Raw genomic sequence first — 18,766 nt, 5'->3', positions numbered from 1 at the left:
CTCAAACAGATGCCGTATAGCGCATGTCTGGTAGAATGACTATCTTTCTACCAAGGCCATAATTTTCTTTTTTGCCTTATTGAAAACTGGTGCATGGAAGTGTGGAGAGTCAATCAGACTGCAACCATCAAGATTCAAAAGCTTGTGGCCAGTAAAGTGTTTACACGACCTTAATGTAGGACAGTGCAGTCTTATAAATATTTTCTGCAGGGAAGAGTCACTGCAAATTGATAAAGTTATTCTGACTGATCAAATTTATCCTATGATTTAAAAACAACAACAACATTTTTGTACCCTGAAGGGGCAGTGTCTTCCAGGATGACTATGATCCCATCCACAGCACACCACAGTGTGTTTAATGTGCATGAAAATGATCACTTATATGCTATGGTCTTCATCTTGCCTATGCTTTGTGCAAAGATTACATTACATAAATAAGGAAGCAGATCTCCTAATGACTCCTTAATTACAGCTGTAAATTTGCTTCATTTGAATATAGAATATTTCACTTTAGAAAAACCTAGAAAACCCATGAGCGTATGAATGTCAATTAGAAAATGTAAAAAAAAATATAAATAAATAAAAATTAAAAAAGGCAATTTTAACTATGTGAAGTGTTTTCCCCAGCTGCCATATATACTAGATATACTGGATTAAGTGTGGTGTCGAACTGAAGAGCAGTACTAAGTGCAGAACAGTGACATGCTCATCCTGAAACATCTTGCTATTACAATGCAGGTTGCCTTAAATCAAAGTAGAAAAGTGATTTTTGACATGTATTTTCATATGCTGGACTTATTAGGAAAGACGTTGATGGTTGCAGGTTGGACCAGAACAGGAATATCCAAACAACAACCTACAGCACATTCACAAAACTCTGAATACTAAACTTAATATTTAATACAACTCCTTGGTCACAATCTGAACAGATTACAGAATGATTCTTACATCCCTGTTGGATGATAAAATAAGCAGTTGTTCTGCAAGGCACAATGTCAGGCTACCAAAAACTCATAGAAGGCTACAACATACTGTATAACAAGACATATTTGCTCTGCAGTGTAACAAAACACTGAACACCATCAGCCAGCTAACTGGCTTTGTCAAATATCTAAAGACTCCAAAGTTGTCAGCCCAAACCAACAAATATATAGAGCTACCTTCTCTACCTGGTGCATTGCAAATCATGGGGTAATTACAACCGGCACTAGTTGTAAAAACGTAATAGTAAAATGTGTTTAAAAGTTATGCAATACAAATAAGAATAACACATCAAACAGTTAATACAAAGAGAGAAATAAACACACTTGATGGATCGGAAGTTAAGCTAAACTGGAAAAGAAAAACTGTCATAAGTGACAATACACAGGAAACCACTGATCCATACAACTGTTAAGTGAAACTCAAAATGTGTCCGAGAACACACCTTGGCTCTACTTACCAGTTCAGGCAGACACTCGGTTTACTAATCTTAAAATAAACCTAGCAGTTGAGAATCAGCTGTCAAACTGCTGCTAATATTGGCAAGTAAAAACACCTCCCCGGAAACCCTGATCTTTTCTAATCCCCTTGCTCATGCTGTAAAAAAGAACTGTCTTTTCAAGAATCTGCATTTGATACTGAAGGTACCCGAATGACTGCCTTGATTTCCCTGTGAAATCCATGCATATGACTTACCTCACAATCCACTAACATGAATCATTTCAAATGTGCTTCATAAAAATATAGCTATTCCACTTCGTTTTGCGTCTCATCAGTCCCGGTATCCCCGCTTGACGCCAATGGTATCGCAAAATTTTTGCATTAATCTTAAATGTGAACGCTTGAGATTTAAAATGGAGTTTCAATCTAACGCCTTCATAAAAGAAACCTAAACGCTGGTCGCAGATCAGCCTAAAAAGCTACTGTGTCATGACCGATAGCAGATACTGCCAATAAACTCTCATGAAAGCATCATCTGTGCCACGCACAGTTACAGAAGGTCTGCATGCACTTCAAGTGTCTCAAAAAGCACCATCATCCAGGTGAATGACTGAAATGTGGTCACAGCAATACATAAGAGCCAGGATTAAACTGAGGTGGCATAGTATTGACATTCCAGCATCATTTGACAAAGTGACATGGACCAGTGAACTATGTAACAGTCAGTATATCAAGTGGTGATTGGCTAAAGCACACTGAGAAAGGATTGCTGTCAGGGTGACACACCGTCCTGGTCCATACTGCACCCTAACGCCTCAATGTCATTGCTGATGTCTGATATCATGCGGTCCCACTCGTCACCCTCAGAGGACACTGTTCCTTCATCTGACCCTCCTGCTGCCCCATTGCCATTGGTGGTCGAGTCAGAAGCTGAACTGGCTGTGCGTCTGTAGCGGCCAAAGCTGTCGGTAATGATGCCGCGGCCATCCTTCACGCCAATGGTTTCAAGGAAGTTCTCAAAGTGCTGACTGTCCTTCTCTGGGATGAAGGGCCTAAGGCCTGCCAAAGAACCAGAAAAATTAGTAGGCTAATTATAAAGCAGTAAAGTACCACTGAACATGTCATTTTATACCATGATAAATAATCTCTGTAGAAATAATTATTTCATACTCAACAAGCTACTAAAATGGCCCAGGAATATTTCGTACACTATATGGCCGAAGGTTTGTGGACCATCTGACCATCACATCCATATGTGACTTTTCCCCAAATTGTTGCCACAAAGCACACAAATGTCTTTGTATACTGTAGCATTACAATTTCCCTTCACTTGAACTAAGAGGTGCAAACCTGTTCCAGCATTACGATGCCCCTGTGCACACAGCGAGCTCCATGTAGACATGGTTTGCCCAGGTTGGAGTAAACGAACTCGGGTGTCCTGCACAGAGCCCTGACCTCAACCCCACTGAACACATTTAGGATGAACTGGAACACTAACTGCGCCCCAGACCTCCTCACTCCAATATGGACAAACCTTCGCAGAAGAGTGTAGGTTATTACAACAGTCTACATCTGGAATGGGAGGTTCAAAAAGCCTATATGGGTGTGATGTCCTCAAATCTTTAGGCCATATAGCATAGTGTGCTAACAGAGTAAGAGACAAGGGCAATTCAATAACTTTTTGAGCAATAGTCTGTGCCAATACATCAACAAGGATGACAGAAGACATGCATAAGCCATAGAGAAAAAGCTTATGAAGGCAAGCATCAGCCATGAAGGCTCTAAAAATGCAGACTGGAAGGGCCTGCATATGGTTTCACTTTTTTCCATGGCCTTCAACTAAGTGGTTCATATATGGTTCCTGTTTAAAACTGCAACTTGCTGTTTCGTCACAGGAAACTGCGCTCACCGAGTAGGAGGAACTTCCTGCTGTCTCCGTAGAGCTGTCTCAGGTTGATACAGAACTCGTGGATGGAGGCACCATTTCTGTACTCGTGCAAGTGTGTGGCAAACTGCTGAATCTCCTGAGAGGACAATTTTGTTCTTAACTAGACACACAAATAAAAATAAAAAAACAGAGTCGGAGTTCAGCACTTATTTTTCAAGATTCACTGAAGAAACAAATCAAAGACTATGTACTGGACTATGGACAATCATTCAAAACTGAATTATTAAAAAAAATGCACGTGCACACACACCGTTGTCATGTAGTCCTGGAGTAATTCTGCTGCTGTTGTGCTTAGTTCACTCTCGCTGGCTGTTTTGTCCTGTGGCGATGCTGGTGTGGATGATGGCGATGAACATGGAGAATGTCCTGCCGCCTCTAATGAGCTCTGAAACAAGCTGCGATTGGCCAAAAAGATTACCATCATAGCATTCTATGCAACCAGTGCTGGCTAGGTTGTCAAGTTAATTAACAAGAATTCACTGCAATCACAAAAATAAAAACCTGATTAACACATACTGAAATCAAGTAAATACTTACAATGTGCCTGGGCCTCCTTCAAATGGCTCTTTAACATCCTTGCTTGAGGAGTCGTCTTGAGAATAAAATAACACACAAGCCTTGTGATTAATGACTTACAGCATGTGTTATTTAGTACTCCCCTTTTGCTACCACAAGTTCTTCAATTATCAACCCACTCAATACATATGCTGAATAATAAATGTCAAAATTTTGCTCAAACCTGATTTTTTTTTTTTTTTTTTTTTGGAGCTCTGATTTAAGAAGGCAGATTTTTATGTGGCAAATGGGGAAAGTGACAAGCTGGATTGGATTTCATGTTTTCCCTGTAATTCTGTGTATGGCACTTCTTGATATCTTGAGCAAATGTGTCCTTTTTTTGCTGTTATGTAAAGCATAATTTCTACATTGGTAACCACTCTGGACAGCACTACACAACCTTTGGAAACCGGCATTGTTATTATAACAACTACAAGGTATGCAGCTGTGTGCAAAAAACGACAAACAAACAAGTCAGATCTGTTCACTGTCAGATCTGTTTCGCAACATATATCCAAGGCTAAAACTGAATACCCCTCTGAGTGAATGGTTTCAGTCCGCAAGAAGTTAAAGAGTAAGTGAAAAGTTAAACATTTCAGTTCAAACCAATTAAATATTATTTTCAGAGTGACTGATTACATAAGGTCTAACGAGTCCTAGAATGTGGATTGACTTCCAAGAACAAACATTAAAAGGTCTTCCATCTACTTGTTCCGTGTGTGTTGCTGTGATCACCACCACGCAGTCACCGTTTCCACTCACCGCTGTAGAGGGAGAGGTGCCGAGTGGGCGTTGTAGCTCCGTCAAGAAAGTCGATAGTCCTGTCCAGGAAGTCGATAGTAGATTCTGTGTAGACTATCTGGAAGACCTGACTGAGGAGCAGACAGAGCTCCTCTGCTGCTGCCTGAAACAATACAACCAGCAGAGACCATCCATAAAGTCCTGACTATATCCAAGACAACATTTTGCAAACAATTAGAGAAATGTATTAAACTGCAATTGAATTCTAGCAAAACTGTAGTGCTGCATTTCTTTATAAGCTATAGATTCAATTCTAACTTCATTTAACATGTACAAAAATACATGATTTGACAAAGGAAGGAAAATTAAATACTTGGTGAAAAAAAATATTAGGGGTAGAAATATACAGCGTACGGCATCATATTCAATAAGCTCTTAAATCAATTGTCCGAGTATTGTACAATACACACAACACTCGGCATAAAGCAGGTTATACATCATAAAATACCACTTATATTAGGTGAGGCACAATAAATCCTTAAACATAACCAAGACCCCCTCCCTCCTCTGAAAATCTAGCTTCCTGTTCATCTACATTCAAATGAGGCTATGAGGGTTTAGAAAAAGCTTCTCCTTCATACAGTTTTTCACAAGCACATACGCTTGCATACTAGCACACCAGCAGCGTTGTAGTGTTTATGCCAAATTGAGCTAGTTTTAAATCTGTGCACAGGCGTGGAAAATGAGGAACATTTGTATCGCCATTTTCCAACGTCTGGGTTATTTTTGGCCTAAGCTTCATGTGTTTTTGTGTGTAGTTGTGCCTAAAATTTTGCTGAGACCAGTGAAAGTTTTTGAATTACCCATGTTTAATTTTGTTACATTAGCTTTTTTTGGGAGGGATATCGCATAAAAAACAAACAAAAAACAAAAGGCTTGATGGAAATAACAGATGTGAATAAAATCTACAAAATATTTTTTCTGATAAGAAGGCATGTGCATTATCTAGAATGGAAACACATTTACAGAATAAATGCTTCGATGCGAATCTAAAAATTTGCATAACTTTGCCTCGATAAATAATTTGATTGGATAACTGGTTCCAAAAATTTTTTCTGTGGGAACTGGGGCACGTTGGGTCGGCAGAACTGGACTAACCAGTGGGCCAATCTCATTGCACAGCATCTCAAGTGTTGTTTGTGCCATTCTGAAATGCCTGAGCCAAAGTCCATCATCAAAATGATTTGCTTTAATTACCTCCCAAAACTGTCTTACACGATTCAGCTCCTAAATATCAGGCGTCCGTCTCCGATCACATGATAACTTGAAGTTTCTGATGTCTTTCATCTGCGTGCTCTGAAGTGCGAGTCACTTATTATACTGTAAAAAAGAGCCACAGTGGCTTCCCCGGTTGCAACAACTTTCACTTGTTTTGATGCTTTGCACCAGATTCCCTGGAAATGATGATTTTTGTTCTATTAAACACATGGTAAGGAACTGATGCTTTATTCGCAATTGTTTTATACAATATTCCAATTTTTTCACACGTTAAATTCGCAACTAGCTATTCTAATGCACAGCTTTTGTTTTGTTCGAGTCTAAATGATTAACAAAAACTCATTAAGTTTCAATTACTGTCCTTTTAAACTGCTGAAGGATTAAATTAATATTTTTATTACACCTCTAAAAACATCTTAAAGTCCTTCAAGTTTCTGTGAGGAACAGAGTCACTCTGCCAGTGTTATAAAAGCTCTGAATACCCATGATAAAAGATTTTTCACAGTATTACTATGGTACTGTCGTACAGCCTAGGCTTCCTAAAGGCACAACAGACCGCAGTGCTACAAATGATCAGGTCTTCTAACTAGTAAATGGTAGTATTTGAGTTGGAACAGATTAGTGACCTTGTTCTCGACGGCCAGCACGAGCAGGCAGCAGACATCCATAGCTCCACTCTCAGATAAAGAGCTCAGAGTAGGTGACTTCGACAGCTCCGGACATGTGCTGGGACAAGGTGAGCCTCCAGGCTCTTGGGCTACACACACACACACACACACACACACGATTACTAATGACGACAAACTCGTAATTTGATTCCGGTTTATTTTTTTAAAAACAGATGAAACGTATTAATAATGTGATTTAATACACTGCTTCGGGTGTACAAAGACAGCATTCAAACAGGATCATCATGCTAAGAGAGTCGAGCACGTGAGCATACCTGTCTTCAAAATCACCAGGTGCAGGGAGTCATCTCGAATGTAGGAAACGGCAGCGATGTCATGGATGGGTACTCTCAGGATGATGTCCTCTCCATCACGCCACACCAGCTTGATGTTGTACGCAGACAGGCTGACCACGGCATCTTGTTCCGATGTCAGCTGACCTGCCAGCTGGTGAGACTTCTGGGAGAAGAAAGAGAAGAAAAAAAACAAACAAACAAACAAAAAAAACACCACCACATATTCAATTAGTTCTCTGACTGATTATGAACAAAAAATGAAAATCACACACTTGTGTGTTTGTAGTCATCTCACCCTGGCTTTGTCAATCAGCTGCAAAACCTCAGTGCGACTGGAGGGATTAAGGTATCCTGGGACTGAGGTCAGCTGCCCCAGATACTACAATATGACAAAACACATACACAGAAAAGTCAATACAAGGTCATGAGTGTAAAGAATAAAAAGAAAACAGTAAGTTATTTTCTGAGCTTAGTCATTAATCGACAAACAAGCTAGATAACTAAATACTATGAGGATCTGTGGTTTTCTAGGTCGGGACCATAAAGTATAGCCAGTGGGTCTGTGATTGATTGATTTTTGTTGTTGTTGTTGATGTTACAGCAATGGAAAAACAACCCATCTTTACCAAAGCTGTTCTTATTATTAAGTTCTAACAGCTATAAGCCTGTTTCACTGCTCACTTGAATTAACTGGATTTACTCCAAGCCTTAATAACTGATAAACAAGTAGGCCTATAATGAATGTCAAACTGCACCGTTATGGCTCCAAAAATGATTTCAGATTATTGTACACATTTGAATTATGAGCCTGATATATGAATATTTCATAAAACAAATCTCTAATGACCATATGTGTGGAATGTTTGTCCCTGGATGCAAAATGTTTGAGAACCCCCGATTCAGATCACTAGCACACTGTGCTGCTTCATATCCTTTGACACTATTTACATAAGAGCAGAGATGGACCAAGGATAGGCAAGTCCTACACCGTGTACCTCTTATGTTGTGCCTCCATGGAGGCTATTCTCACCTTGACCTCTTTCTCGATGTAATCGTTGAGCAGGATGTCTGGGTCGATACGGTGGTCGGGGACAGAGAGTGCAAAGGTGTGAAGAGCCCGTCGTTCAGTGCACTTCTCCTGAGCTTTCTTATCTCTCCCTTTCTCGCCCTTCAGAAACACACGCTTAAACGGGGACACGATACCTGGCTGTGCCGATGGGAAAGACAGAGTAAGGGGACAGTGAGGAAAGCGCAAAGCAGAATTTCTACAAACGGTGCTCTGGAAGTCACAATCGTGACACGAGATAGTTTAAATGACAGGGAAATGACTCTGGTGCTACGCGGACGTTTAGTTAGTAACACTTCTACTAAACACAACTGATCCCCTGAGCTGCTGTGGAAACTGTATCCATGGTGACCAGAAGCATACGCTTTTCTAATGAAGGCAGTTTGAAGCTAATTTAGCCTCAGACAGACAAACAGACAAAGACAAAGTTACATGCTGACTCCAGTCTTTTCTTACACCTATTATCTTGCGCCAGCAAAAACAAGATGGATGGACTATTCTTACAGAACACAAATGCACAGTAGCCCCACAGTATCCAACATGTCCTGTTTAAGAAACATACCATGGACGCATGAGAAAATATCAGCTATTCCAACGTTTTTTTTAGGAAACTAGACATATTAGCAAAGGATTATGAACCTCAAAACTGCTGCAAAAAGCTGCATATTTTCTCTGTGGTAAAGAGTTGTGCACATTTTCCCTTCCTCATTTTCCAAGCTTTAAGAAGTGCATGCTAATCAAAAAGCACCTTTTCAAATTTGCAGAAAACCTTACATTGGTAGAACTTCTTCCAACAGTAGAAATAAAATGCTTCCGGTAAACCTACCTCTGTCTCCATGATTTCTCTATAGAGCACACACAAAAGGAGAAGAGTAACTGTCGTTTCGGGTGGTCTTCAACACAATGCTCCTTTACAAACACACTTGCGGGTGTTACACTCACAACAGGTGGCACGTGGCACAAGACGAACGACACGAGAGACACGAGAGACACGAGAGCCACCAAAGCAGCAAAAGGCAGCACACCCCACCGCACAAAAACACACTAACGGAACCGCTCATACACTCAACTGTGCTGCAACGTGTGCGAAAAGGAAGATGGGTGACCACAGCTTCCTGTGATGAAACTTAAAAAGGTACATGAAATTGCCTTTATCCCCTCTAGCTGTTTCTGTTAATGACTAGACAGCAAAATAAATCCAAATCCAATCTCAAATAGAAAGAACTCTCAAAGCCAATCTTCTCTAGAATAGCAAAAACAACAACAAACACTCAAGCCTGTGGGATACACCCTAACATTTACACATTATTACATCATTCCCTGGTTCAAACAAAAATACCTTTTACCTCTTCAGTAACGTACGTTCTGCTCACTGGTCTCGTAACTAATTTAATTATTTAAAAAGCACAGCGCTAAAACACTACAGGAGCATCAACATTTCACATGTTTGCTTCTACCTGTAACATGAGAACATGAGACACTACAGGTAAACTATACTAAGAGAAATAAACCCACTTCAAGCCTCGACTCGAATCGTAATGCATCGCTTGTAAAACTGGCTGTTTATTCAGTCAGTCAGTCAATATGATCAGTCAGTCTGAAAATTTTTTTTTTTTAAAACCACATCAAAATGTGTCTTCTATCTTAAAAATAGCTAACTCTTATCTGTTAATGAGAAGTCTGAAATCTGGTTAGGAATTTACCCTTGGATAGTGCCTGATGTTTAGATCAGCATATACTGTAGAGATACAGAACCAATTAAACTTTATGGGAACAGGCAAAAATAAACTTTGTAGATTCTATGCAATCCCTCAGACATTACACATTCAAAGTGTTTTAATAGAACAGCTTCATTATTTCTAAGGAAACTTGTGCGATGAGTTTACAGTGCTGGTTTCTGTGCAAGCTCCCCACACTGTGTTGCGACAATAGTGCCACCTTGTGGTGATATGATTGGCTAGCATTAGCATAACGCCGTCCCTCGTGATAAAATGAGTCTTTTACCTGTATTGTGTCATTACATACAAACATCCTGCGGTACACAGTACAAGGAAATTATTTCATTTAATACATATAAATTTTTTACGCTTTGTCATTTCTTGGAAGACAGTATTAAGTATAAAAACTGAAAAGATTTTGATGACTCGTCCTCCCTGCAATCTGAGGTAAATAGTAACTTTGCGTCCAATTAAATACTTTCCATTAACTTTCCATCTACGACTTACCTGAAGCTGCACCTTTCTAGTGTTAATGAATATACACTACGTGGCTAAAAGTTTGTGGACACCTGACCATCACACCCAAACGTGCTTGCTGAACATCCCATTCCTGATTTATTCCCCTCTTTGATGTTATAACAACCTCCACTCTTCTGGGAAGGCTTTCCACTAGATTTTGGAGCATGGCTCTGAGGGTTTGTTCATTCAGCCAAAGATTAGACACTGGTGTAGGGTGAGGATATCTGGGGTGCAGTCAGTGTTCTAGTTCATCCTAAAGGTGTTCAGTGGGGTTGAAGTCAGGGATCTGTGCAGGAGACCAGAGTTCTTCCACCTCAATCTTGGCAAACCATGTCTTCATGGAGCTCTCTTTGTGCACAGCGGCATTGTCATGCTGGAACTCGTAATGCTACAGCATACAAACACATCCTATACAACTGTGTGTTTCCAATGTTGTGGGGACGAACCACATACAGGTGTGATGCTCAGGTGTCCACTTTATAACCTAGGATATCATTCCCGTCATGCAGACTAACAATTCATCTATATTCTTTAATGCTATTAATCACTACAGTCACAGTTGCACTGTGTCAAGTGAATCTGATCAACTTCTGAGTTGTTTGGCAGTGTATTACCAGTTCCAATCATCTAGCATGAACAGTGAGACGGGTTTTTCACTGACTGAGGCAGCGTGACGGTCCGACAGCACTGTTGCTTGCTTTATGATGCATGTTGTGAACTCGAGAGATGAAAAGTCATCAGGACAAAAGGAGATGAACAACCAATTTACACTTTAACTACATACACAGCACGCACAAAACTATTAATACCGGGATGTGTGCTTTATTTATCAATGCAAATAAGCATCACCTTGCTGGCTTGACCATTATTTCACATGTATAACCAACACACTGCAAAGTATCAGCTTTTTATTGTTAATCAGAGGGTAGAGTAAGATTTTATGGACTAATTAATGAGTAGGTACACCCTTGAGTTCTGCAGATTTGAAAAATGCACTTTAAGAAGTGGGTCCCATGCGTGTGTGTAGGCGGGGAGCAGTGTTATAACTGTGGACACTCGGTTTTGCTTTTTGTAGTATCTCGAAGACATTATATTTTAAAACATATATGTTAAAATCTGTATTGCAGAAGGACACACCAGTTTGCATGGCAATAACAGCTTGGATGGATGAAACTGCACTGAACATTATTTTTGCTTTAAAAAGCAACAACAATAATAATACCATATTTGTGCAGGGAAATGTTTTTATGTACTTTTTAAATCTTGCTTAGGCTTGCTGCTAAGATCATGTTGGATAAGGAGCCTGTTTAACAAACGCGGTGGTAAAAACAGTCAGTCTGTCTAACAATCTCTAAACCCTTCCTATCTAAGCATGATTTCCCCACACAGTGAATGTCAGGCTTTGATCAAGCTGTTGGATAGATACGTATATATAGTGGAAAGTTTCGTCACGTCACAATTTCACCAGGTCTTCCCTTGGCAATCACACACAGCATTAAAAAAAAAAAGAAGAAGAAACTGACAAATGATTATTCCTCGTTCCAATAAAACTAACCAACTTAAATTATAATCGTGAAGTCTCATTTAACTCATCTATAGCAAGCAGTTTATCATGATCAGTGTCGCAGTGGTAAACAGGCTAAATTTAATCATCTTATGTAAAGTATGAATGTTGACTGCAATAAATAAATAAATAAATAAAGTATAGATTAAAACATAACGAGGCCTGCTCTTATAGGAAAATAATCAACGACAGGCTGGATTAATGCAGTCTGACGAAAACCGCAGTTGCTCTTTATTCTGTTTGAGCTGATTATTTTCCCGTTACAGCATGATCTGAGTACCTTATTTAGTAGTTAAAGAACGACACGTCCTACTTTTAATCTGTTTATAAGTACATTTAATGTTGTGGAATGTCCATGAAACACACTCAGTCATTCATTCATTCATTTTCCTTCTGCTTAATCTGGTGAGGGTAACAGTGGTTCCTATAATCACTTATATTTTAGGAGGTAAACAGTCGTTCTCTCACCAAGTTCTCTTGTTTTTTTTCTTGGGGAAAACACACACACACAGCATAGGAAAGTGCAAAGTTCTCCATTCTGAAGTCTCTCCCATGGCAGACAATGTTTGCATCACATTAAGTGCTGACACCAGAGACTCCTTCCATAAATATTATTTAAGCAATTCTTTACAGAAATCTTCACCATCAATAATTATATTTTTCCACTGGTAAATGACGTTGTTTATTATTCGTTTTAGATTATATGGAGCAGCTAGTATAGAAGTTGCTGTGAATTCATTGTTAGTATATACAATGACATTATTGGCAAAAAAAAAAAAAAAAGAGTGCATTACTATAAACCCGTGATTTTTCTTGCAGTGAGAGCTGCTGTTATAGTTATAACTGTGGTGCTTATTTTCATAATCGATTAGCTGGCCAATTCTTTATTTTCGATTAATCGGATTGGGGGGCAAACTTTCAGTACCATTTGTACATTTATCTAAAATAAAATTCACAAACTGAGTGTTACAAATATAACCGTAAGACTAAAACTTTACAAAACTGTTTGTTCAATTATATAAGACTGAAAAGAACCCCAGACACACACCAGAATTACTCATTTAGGACTGTAGTTTAATTCAGTGCTTTTTTTGCATCTATAAAAAGTAATACATAAATACTAATTTTATATATATATATATATATATATATATATATATATATATATATATATATATATATATATATATATATATATACACACATACACACACACACACACACACACACACACACACACACATACATACATACATACATACATACATATTTCTTTTAATGGATGCACAAAAAAACCCTGAATTCTACAGTCCTAGCAATCCCTGGTTGAACCTGTCATTCCCCAGGGATTGGTTCAAATACCTGGTTCAATTACATTTTATTAATGGTGTGACATTTAATTTGACTGTCTGAATTATCTTTTGTTTATTTTATCCATCAATGCACCACTTGAACTTCTCTACCACTCAAAGGTTTTTTTTGCAAATGATCATTTCATTTGTAAATAAATTTAAAATAAATCCATCAACGAACGACCGTCAGCTCAGCTAACATGATCTTTGTGAATGCACGTGAGTAACCAAATTGATTAATTTTAAAACAGCTCATTTGAATATGTTTTGATACATTTAGGAAAAAAATAAATAATATTATTTAAACATTTTTAAAACTTTCCTACGGACCCCCTGCTACCACTACCGTCTAGGCAGTGTTTCTCAACCGAGGGTCCGCGGATCCCTAGTGGTCAGTGGACCCCCGGTTGAGAAACACTGACTAGACGGTAGAGTACTCAGTGCACAGTGTAAGTGTAGAGTACGTCATTTGGGACACAACTTTAGTATTTACTCTCGGAAGCGTGTTTACAGAACAGAAGTAACGTAATGAGTAAATGTGCCACGCACAGACTAACTAATCGATAATGAGATTCGTTGACAACGATTTTCATCATCGATTATTACCGATTTTATCAATTGGTTGTTGCAGGTCTAATTTGTAATAAGTGAACCAAATCAAAGCGTCCCACACAGAGTATTACATGATGAAAAGAAACAAGTAGTGCTTCTGCTGCCTCCAACTGCCTCAGTAGTGTATTACATTCTGTACAAAAATAAACGACTTAGATGTTTTACAGAACAACATGCATGTGTTGTTAGGTAAGTAAAGGAAATATCAACTATAAAATAAAATAAAAATCCATGTCAATAAAATTTCACAATTTGTGCGATCACCTAAAGGTTGTGCGCCATCTTTATTTTTATACCAATGAATAACTGTTAAAGTCATATGTTTCCTCCATGTTGATGCATGCTGAATGCTGGTCCCTGACATAGGAAAGAAGTCAAGCCCTCGACACATCCCACCCTAACTGCCTATTTCTAAAGGGAAATGTAGCAACATATGGGATCAAATCACAACCACTAAAGAATTTCCACAACATGCTCCGAAGATGAACAATTAAAACAACACAATCTCCTGTCACCTAATGATCTGTGCAATTATTACAGTGTACAATGTTTGAACAACTGAACCCAAATAATGGATTTAGGAATGGCCACTGAACACTGAAAAAATAAAAACAAACAAACAAATAAATAAATAATAATAAGCACTTCCAGCCGCCTGCCACACCTGCTGACGGAGCAAATGGCAGTCATTTCCTCAACATGGTCTGTAAACACCCTGAGAAACCCCTACAATGATGGCTCAGCTGAGGGAGTGTTATTGTTTTCCAGATTAACAAGAAAAAGAAACAAAGCCAAGGAGATTCCTTCCCTGGCTCCTGAGTAGGCAGTCACGGGAGAGTCATATCCTGTCTGAGTCTTTAGCAAACCCTGCCCTTTATTCTCCCTTGTGTATGCCGAGGGAAAGTCTACAAGGCAGGGCTGACATGCGACACGACCGAATGAAGTGGGGCAACTCGTCTTTTACAAGATTCCCTTGCAGCGCAGCATGATTACAAAATAAGGTCTTACAAATTTGCAGCAGGATATGAAAATCTTACAACAGGATATTAAACTAGCACTGTTACATGCTCAGGTTTACATCTATTAACAATCATTACATTATGAGGGTGTGTTAAAGTACAGATTAAAATGAAAGAAACAATATAATAGAGAAATGACGAGTATTTAATGATATACTAATAATAAATTAACTTTACTTTCCATTTTTCAGTACAATAAATGATATCTGGCTCTGTCTTCTGGGAAAACGTAATACCTTAGCAAACTGTCAACTTCTGTTTTGCAAAACAATGTGCTTTAAGATTACTTAAGCCACTTTTTCACTGCAGGGTACAGCTCGACTTACTTTTCTGAGCTTGCTTTTCCACTGCAGTTTAGTGCCATCTCAACGTGGGCGCCATCTTCCACTCGGCTTCACGCAGGAATAATGTTGTATTATCGATACGCTGTACAAATACATGCAAAGGCCGTATTCCAAACGCCTTTCCTGTTCACTGAACATAGACCTTATTAAGAGTGTAAAATAACGGCGCTCTAGATCCTACGTAATGCTCGATATGACCAAGTTAGATTCAGCCGCGACTAGAGTGACTTCGATAAACGCCGGTTTGGAAATCGGTAACAAGCGAGATGTGAAAATCTAAGACAGAAACCTTTGTTGTAATCTATAATGAGATAAATGATACATAATTTTCAATTAATAATTTATTACCATACGCAAAGTATGTATTAAATTACATTTATTCAGGCAAAATACAGAACCACTCGTTAAGGAGAATTCCCTACTCCCTCAGTACGTGGCTCACATTTAGTATCGGCTCGGCTTGCTCGGAACCTCGACCGAGGTGGTACTAAAAAAAGTACCAGGTACCATCCACAGTGGAAAGCCCCGAAAAACGTGAGCAGAGTCGAGTTGAGCCGTACTGTGCTGTGGAAAAGTGTCATTATACTGCAAGGGCGATGTACTAAATGCTCGATTATAATTAGTCAGAAGGTGTTGATTAATTTTCGGTAACAGCAGTTACAGAAAGTACAGTACTTCCGGCTGTAAGGCAAATCACAGGTTTATATTAAAGCACTCGTTTTAATGTGAGATTTTTTTTTTTTTTTTTTTTTACTTACACAGGAACTAGTATAAAGGATGCTCCATATAACCAGATTAAAATCACTTGTAATTGTTGATACGGTGAAGCTTTCAGAAAGGAGACGTTTATGGAAAGAGTCAGAGGTCTTCAGAACGACGGGTTTTGCACTTTCTCAGTAACATGTCAAGCTTCGGTTTTATCTTATTAACAGCAAGAGGGAGAGAGAATGAAACACAGGCTGGTGAGGGAGATAGCGTTTATAACTGGAACTAACTTGTTTCACAGGTATTCCATATCATTAAATGTTAACTATAAACAAATACAAAGCATTACACTTTAATACATTTTTATTTTTTTAAAATGTAAATCATGGGCAACTTCAGGAAGTGCCATTATTGGAAAACAATTAATGCTGGGGTGTTAACAGTAACCCTGCTTTATGTCAGGCCACTGCACTGTTGATTATTTATCTAGAACAGCGTGCCCTGTAGTGGTTTATTCCTGTGTTCATGTGCACAATCTGTCTCTGTGTATTGTCAGTCAACTTGAATTGAATGGGTTGATTTCAGTGACTTTACCTCAGTGCCTTAAAAACAAATAGGCCTATAAATACCTGGACCTATTGTTTAGTGTCCGTGGAAAGTTCAGAAATAATAAAAACAAATAAATAGCCAAAATATCATTCTACAGTTAAATAATGAGCCTAATACCTGAGAAGTTGCTTTATATTCAGAGGGAGTGGTTAGAGTTTATTTTACACTTAAAAGTGTCTCTGTGTGAGAAGTCCCCTGCCCTGGAAGTGCTGTTTTTTTATATTATAATAAGACTTCAAAACCACTATTCGTAAGGACACACTGCGAGAATATATTAATATGAATACCAACCATAATAACACAGTCCAACAGTCTTACACTGGCTTAAACGCAGCGTTAGGGAACTCGCTAGCTCTGTGGCTAAGCTAGGAGGCTAGCTAGCCTGCTCCTGTAGAGAAGTAGTCTTTAGCTACACCGTTAAAACATGACACAAAGTCTGATAGACAGGCACAGAACTTACCTTTTTAATTTTCTTTTCATCATCCCCCATCTCTATGTACAAGTGCTATTCATGTTTAATTGGATAGAGGAGACTAGCGGAGCTTGAAAATCGCGCTGCTCCAGTAAGCAGTGGTGTCTCTCTCTGTGTCCCAGGAAGGTTAATGTGAGCAGTGATCCCCGCTCGGAAACTCTACAAGCAGGAATAAAACCGCAGCTCTATCACTTATTTGTGGCAATATTAGAAGAAAACTTTCTCTTCTTTCTTCACTTCAGGGCAGGTACTTGTGTAACTAAAGCAGACAAAGTAACAAAAATAAACTAAACTTCAAACTAGAACAAAAACAGCAGCAAACTTTTCAATCGTGCCGCCATTTTGGGCGTAGGACGCTTTACCCAGAATGCTTTGCGAGGACTGGAAAGTTTACAGCTACAGGATGGATAGTGGACATGTTCCAGTATGACTGGAATTTAGACTAGTATGTAATTTATTTTGTTTTCTATTTTCATAGCAAGTTGATGATATAAATTGATAACAAACTGAAGCTTTTGCACTCTATAGTGGCCTATAGCAGGCTATGTCTCTCTCTCTCTCTCTCTTTCTCCTTTTTCTCCAGTCAGGGATCCCATTAGCTTTTGCAAAAATTCCTGGAGTATAGATTTATTTTATAAACATAATCCAACTGTTCAATTATATTCAATTCTAAACTATTCAAGTCTCCTTAATAGTTTTTTTTTACTACTACTACTGAATGTTATGCTCACACATGAAAAAAATACATGCTTTTTATTGAAACTATAGTTAAAATCAAGTTGACATCATTTATAGACCTAATTGTTTTGCAGTTATTAAACTCATTCAATTCAAGTGACAATGTAAATTAGTGATAGTTACTGGTAATTAGTAGTAAATATTAATTAGTACATTAGTAATTTGTAAATTTGTAATTAGTAGTCACTAATAGCTGTAAGAGGTCCTCAGGTCAATAATAAATATAATAACTTTATATAAAAACTTATTTAATGGTAGATTGTGATTTCCAACAGTGCAACAAAAATAAGAAAGAAAGAAAGAAAATGAATAAAGAAAATCACAGAGCAACTGGCTATGCCTGATGGGCCCTTGGGGATCTCTGAACCCCACTTTAAGAACCAGGACAATTGCAATCCCAAATAATCTATTTATTTATTTATTTATTTATTTATTTATTACATGTATAGTATGTCTTATTGTTCTATTTATAAAAATAACAAGAAATGTCATGATAGAGTGAATTATAGAATGTAATAATTCTTTATTAAACAACAATATGTTACTCTGGGACGTCTATCTCTATCATATCAGTACATTCACATAAACATCTGTACATATACATCTGTATATAACCACTTTTGATCTGTCATTGGGCAAACTGTGCATGTGTATACAGTATACATCATATGGTATATTTGCACACACACACGTTCAAGCTGTATATTCCTTTTTGTGTCTTAACGGAAAGGTCTCATCTAATGATTGACAGTAAAGCTTGACAAGTTTTTTGTTCTTCTCTTCTGTTGTAGTATTCCTTTTTTTTCATCTAAAAATTAAAGTATACAAAAACAACTGTAGCACCATGTGTTATTAACATCATTAATGTTATTCCCTAAAACATAGGGCATTATACAATACTGGACATCAGATTTGTTTTCAAATAATGGGGATCCAGTGAAACAGTTGACTTTCATTTATATTTGACAACATCAAATAAACCTCTCTTTATGTTTTCAACATAAGTAAATATTATAGCCAGAGAAGGAAAATGCTACACACAGTAGCAAATAGTTTGCTGAATAATTTTATCAATGCTCTTATATACCCCATGTAATTCTGGGATATGGTTACATACTCATCAAATACATTAACAGTTTA

General features: G+C 38.1%; 1 protein-coding gene across 3 annotated transcripts; it reads right to left on the bottom strand.

Moving 5' to 3' along the window:
• Window positions 1-884: 884 nt before the first annotated feature.
• Window positions 885-18,029, bottom strand: ccm2 (CCM2 scaffold protein). 3 transcript variants are annotated; one of them, XM_053614000.1, is made up of 10 exons: window positions 16,877-18,029; window positions 7,939-8,115; window positions 7,204-7,287; window positions 6,888-7,068; window positions 6,571-6,701; window positions 4,688-4,829; window positions 3,908-3,962; window positions 3,621-3,765; window positions 3,332-3,470; window positions 885-2,481 (listed from the first exon to the last, which is right to left on the bottom strand). In XM_053614000.1, exons 1-10 carry the CDS (start codon window positions 16,904-16,906, stop codon window positions 2,195-2,197), a joined length of 1,371 nt encoding a protein of 456 aa, XP_053469975.1. In that variant the 5' UTR covers window positions 16,907-18,029; the 3' UTR covers window positions 885-2,194. The 3 variants fall into 3 exon arrangements, with proteins under 3 accessions (XP_053469975.1, XP_053469974.1, XP_053469977.1); XM_053613999.1 differs by having other exon boundaries at window positions 6,888-7,071; window positions 16,877-18,028; XM_053614002.1 differs by lacking the exon at window positions 16,877-18,029 and adding an exon at window positions 8,801-9,414 and having other exon boundaries at window positions 6,888-7,071.
• Between the last annotated feature and the right edge of the window lie 737 nt (window positions 18,030-18,766).

Source organism: Ictalurus furcatus, chromosome 25, assembly GCF_023375685.1.
Source record: "Ictalurus furcatus strain D&B chromosome 25, Billie_1.0, whole genome shotgun sequence".
Lineage (NCBI taxonomy): Eukaryota > Metazoa > Chordata > Actinopteri > Siluriformes > Ictaluridae > Ictalurus > Ictalurus furcatus.
Note: the sequence above shows the minus strand (reverse complement) of the source record. Positions and strands in the feature narration are given on the sequence as shown.

Bases quoted from the DNA above. Each gene is read 5' to 3' on its own strand.
- ccm2 (XM_053613999.1), bottom strand. From the start codon at position 16,906: ATGGGGGATGATGAAAAGAAAATTAAAAAG. The intron at 4,830-6,570 runs GTCACTAATCTG...GTATTGTTTCAG, and splicing joins TGCTGGCCGTCGAGAACAAG to GCAGCAGCAGAGGAGCTCTG. The intron at 3,766-3,907 runs GTAAGTATTTAC...GGCCAATCGCAG, and splicing joins GAAGGAGGCCCAGGCACATT to CTTGTTTCAGAGCTCATTAG.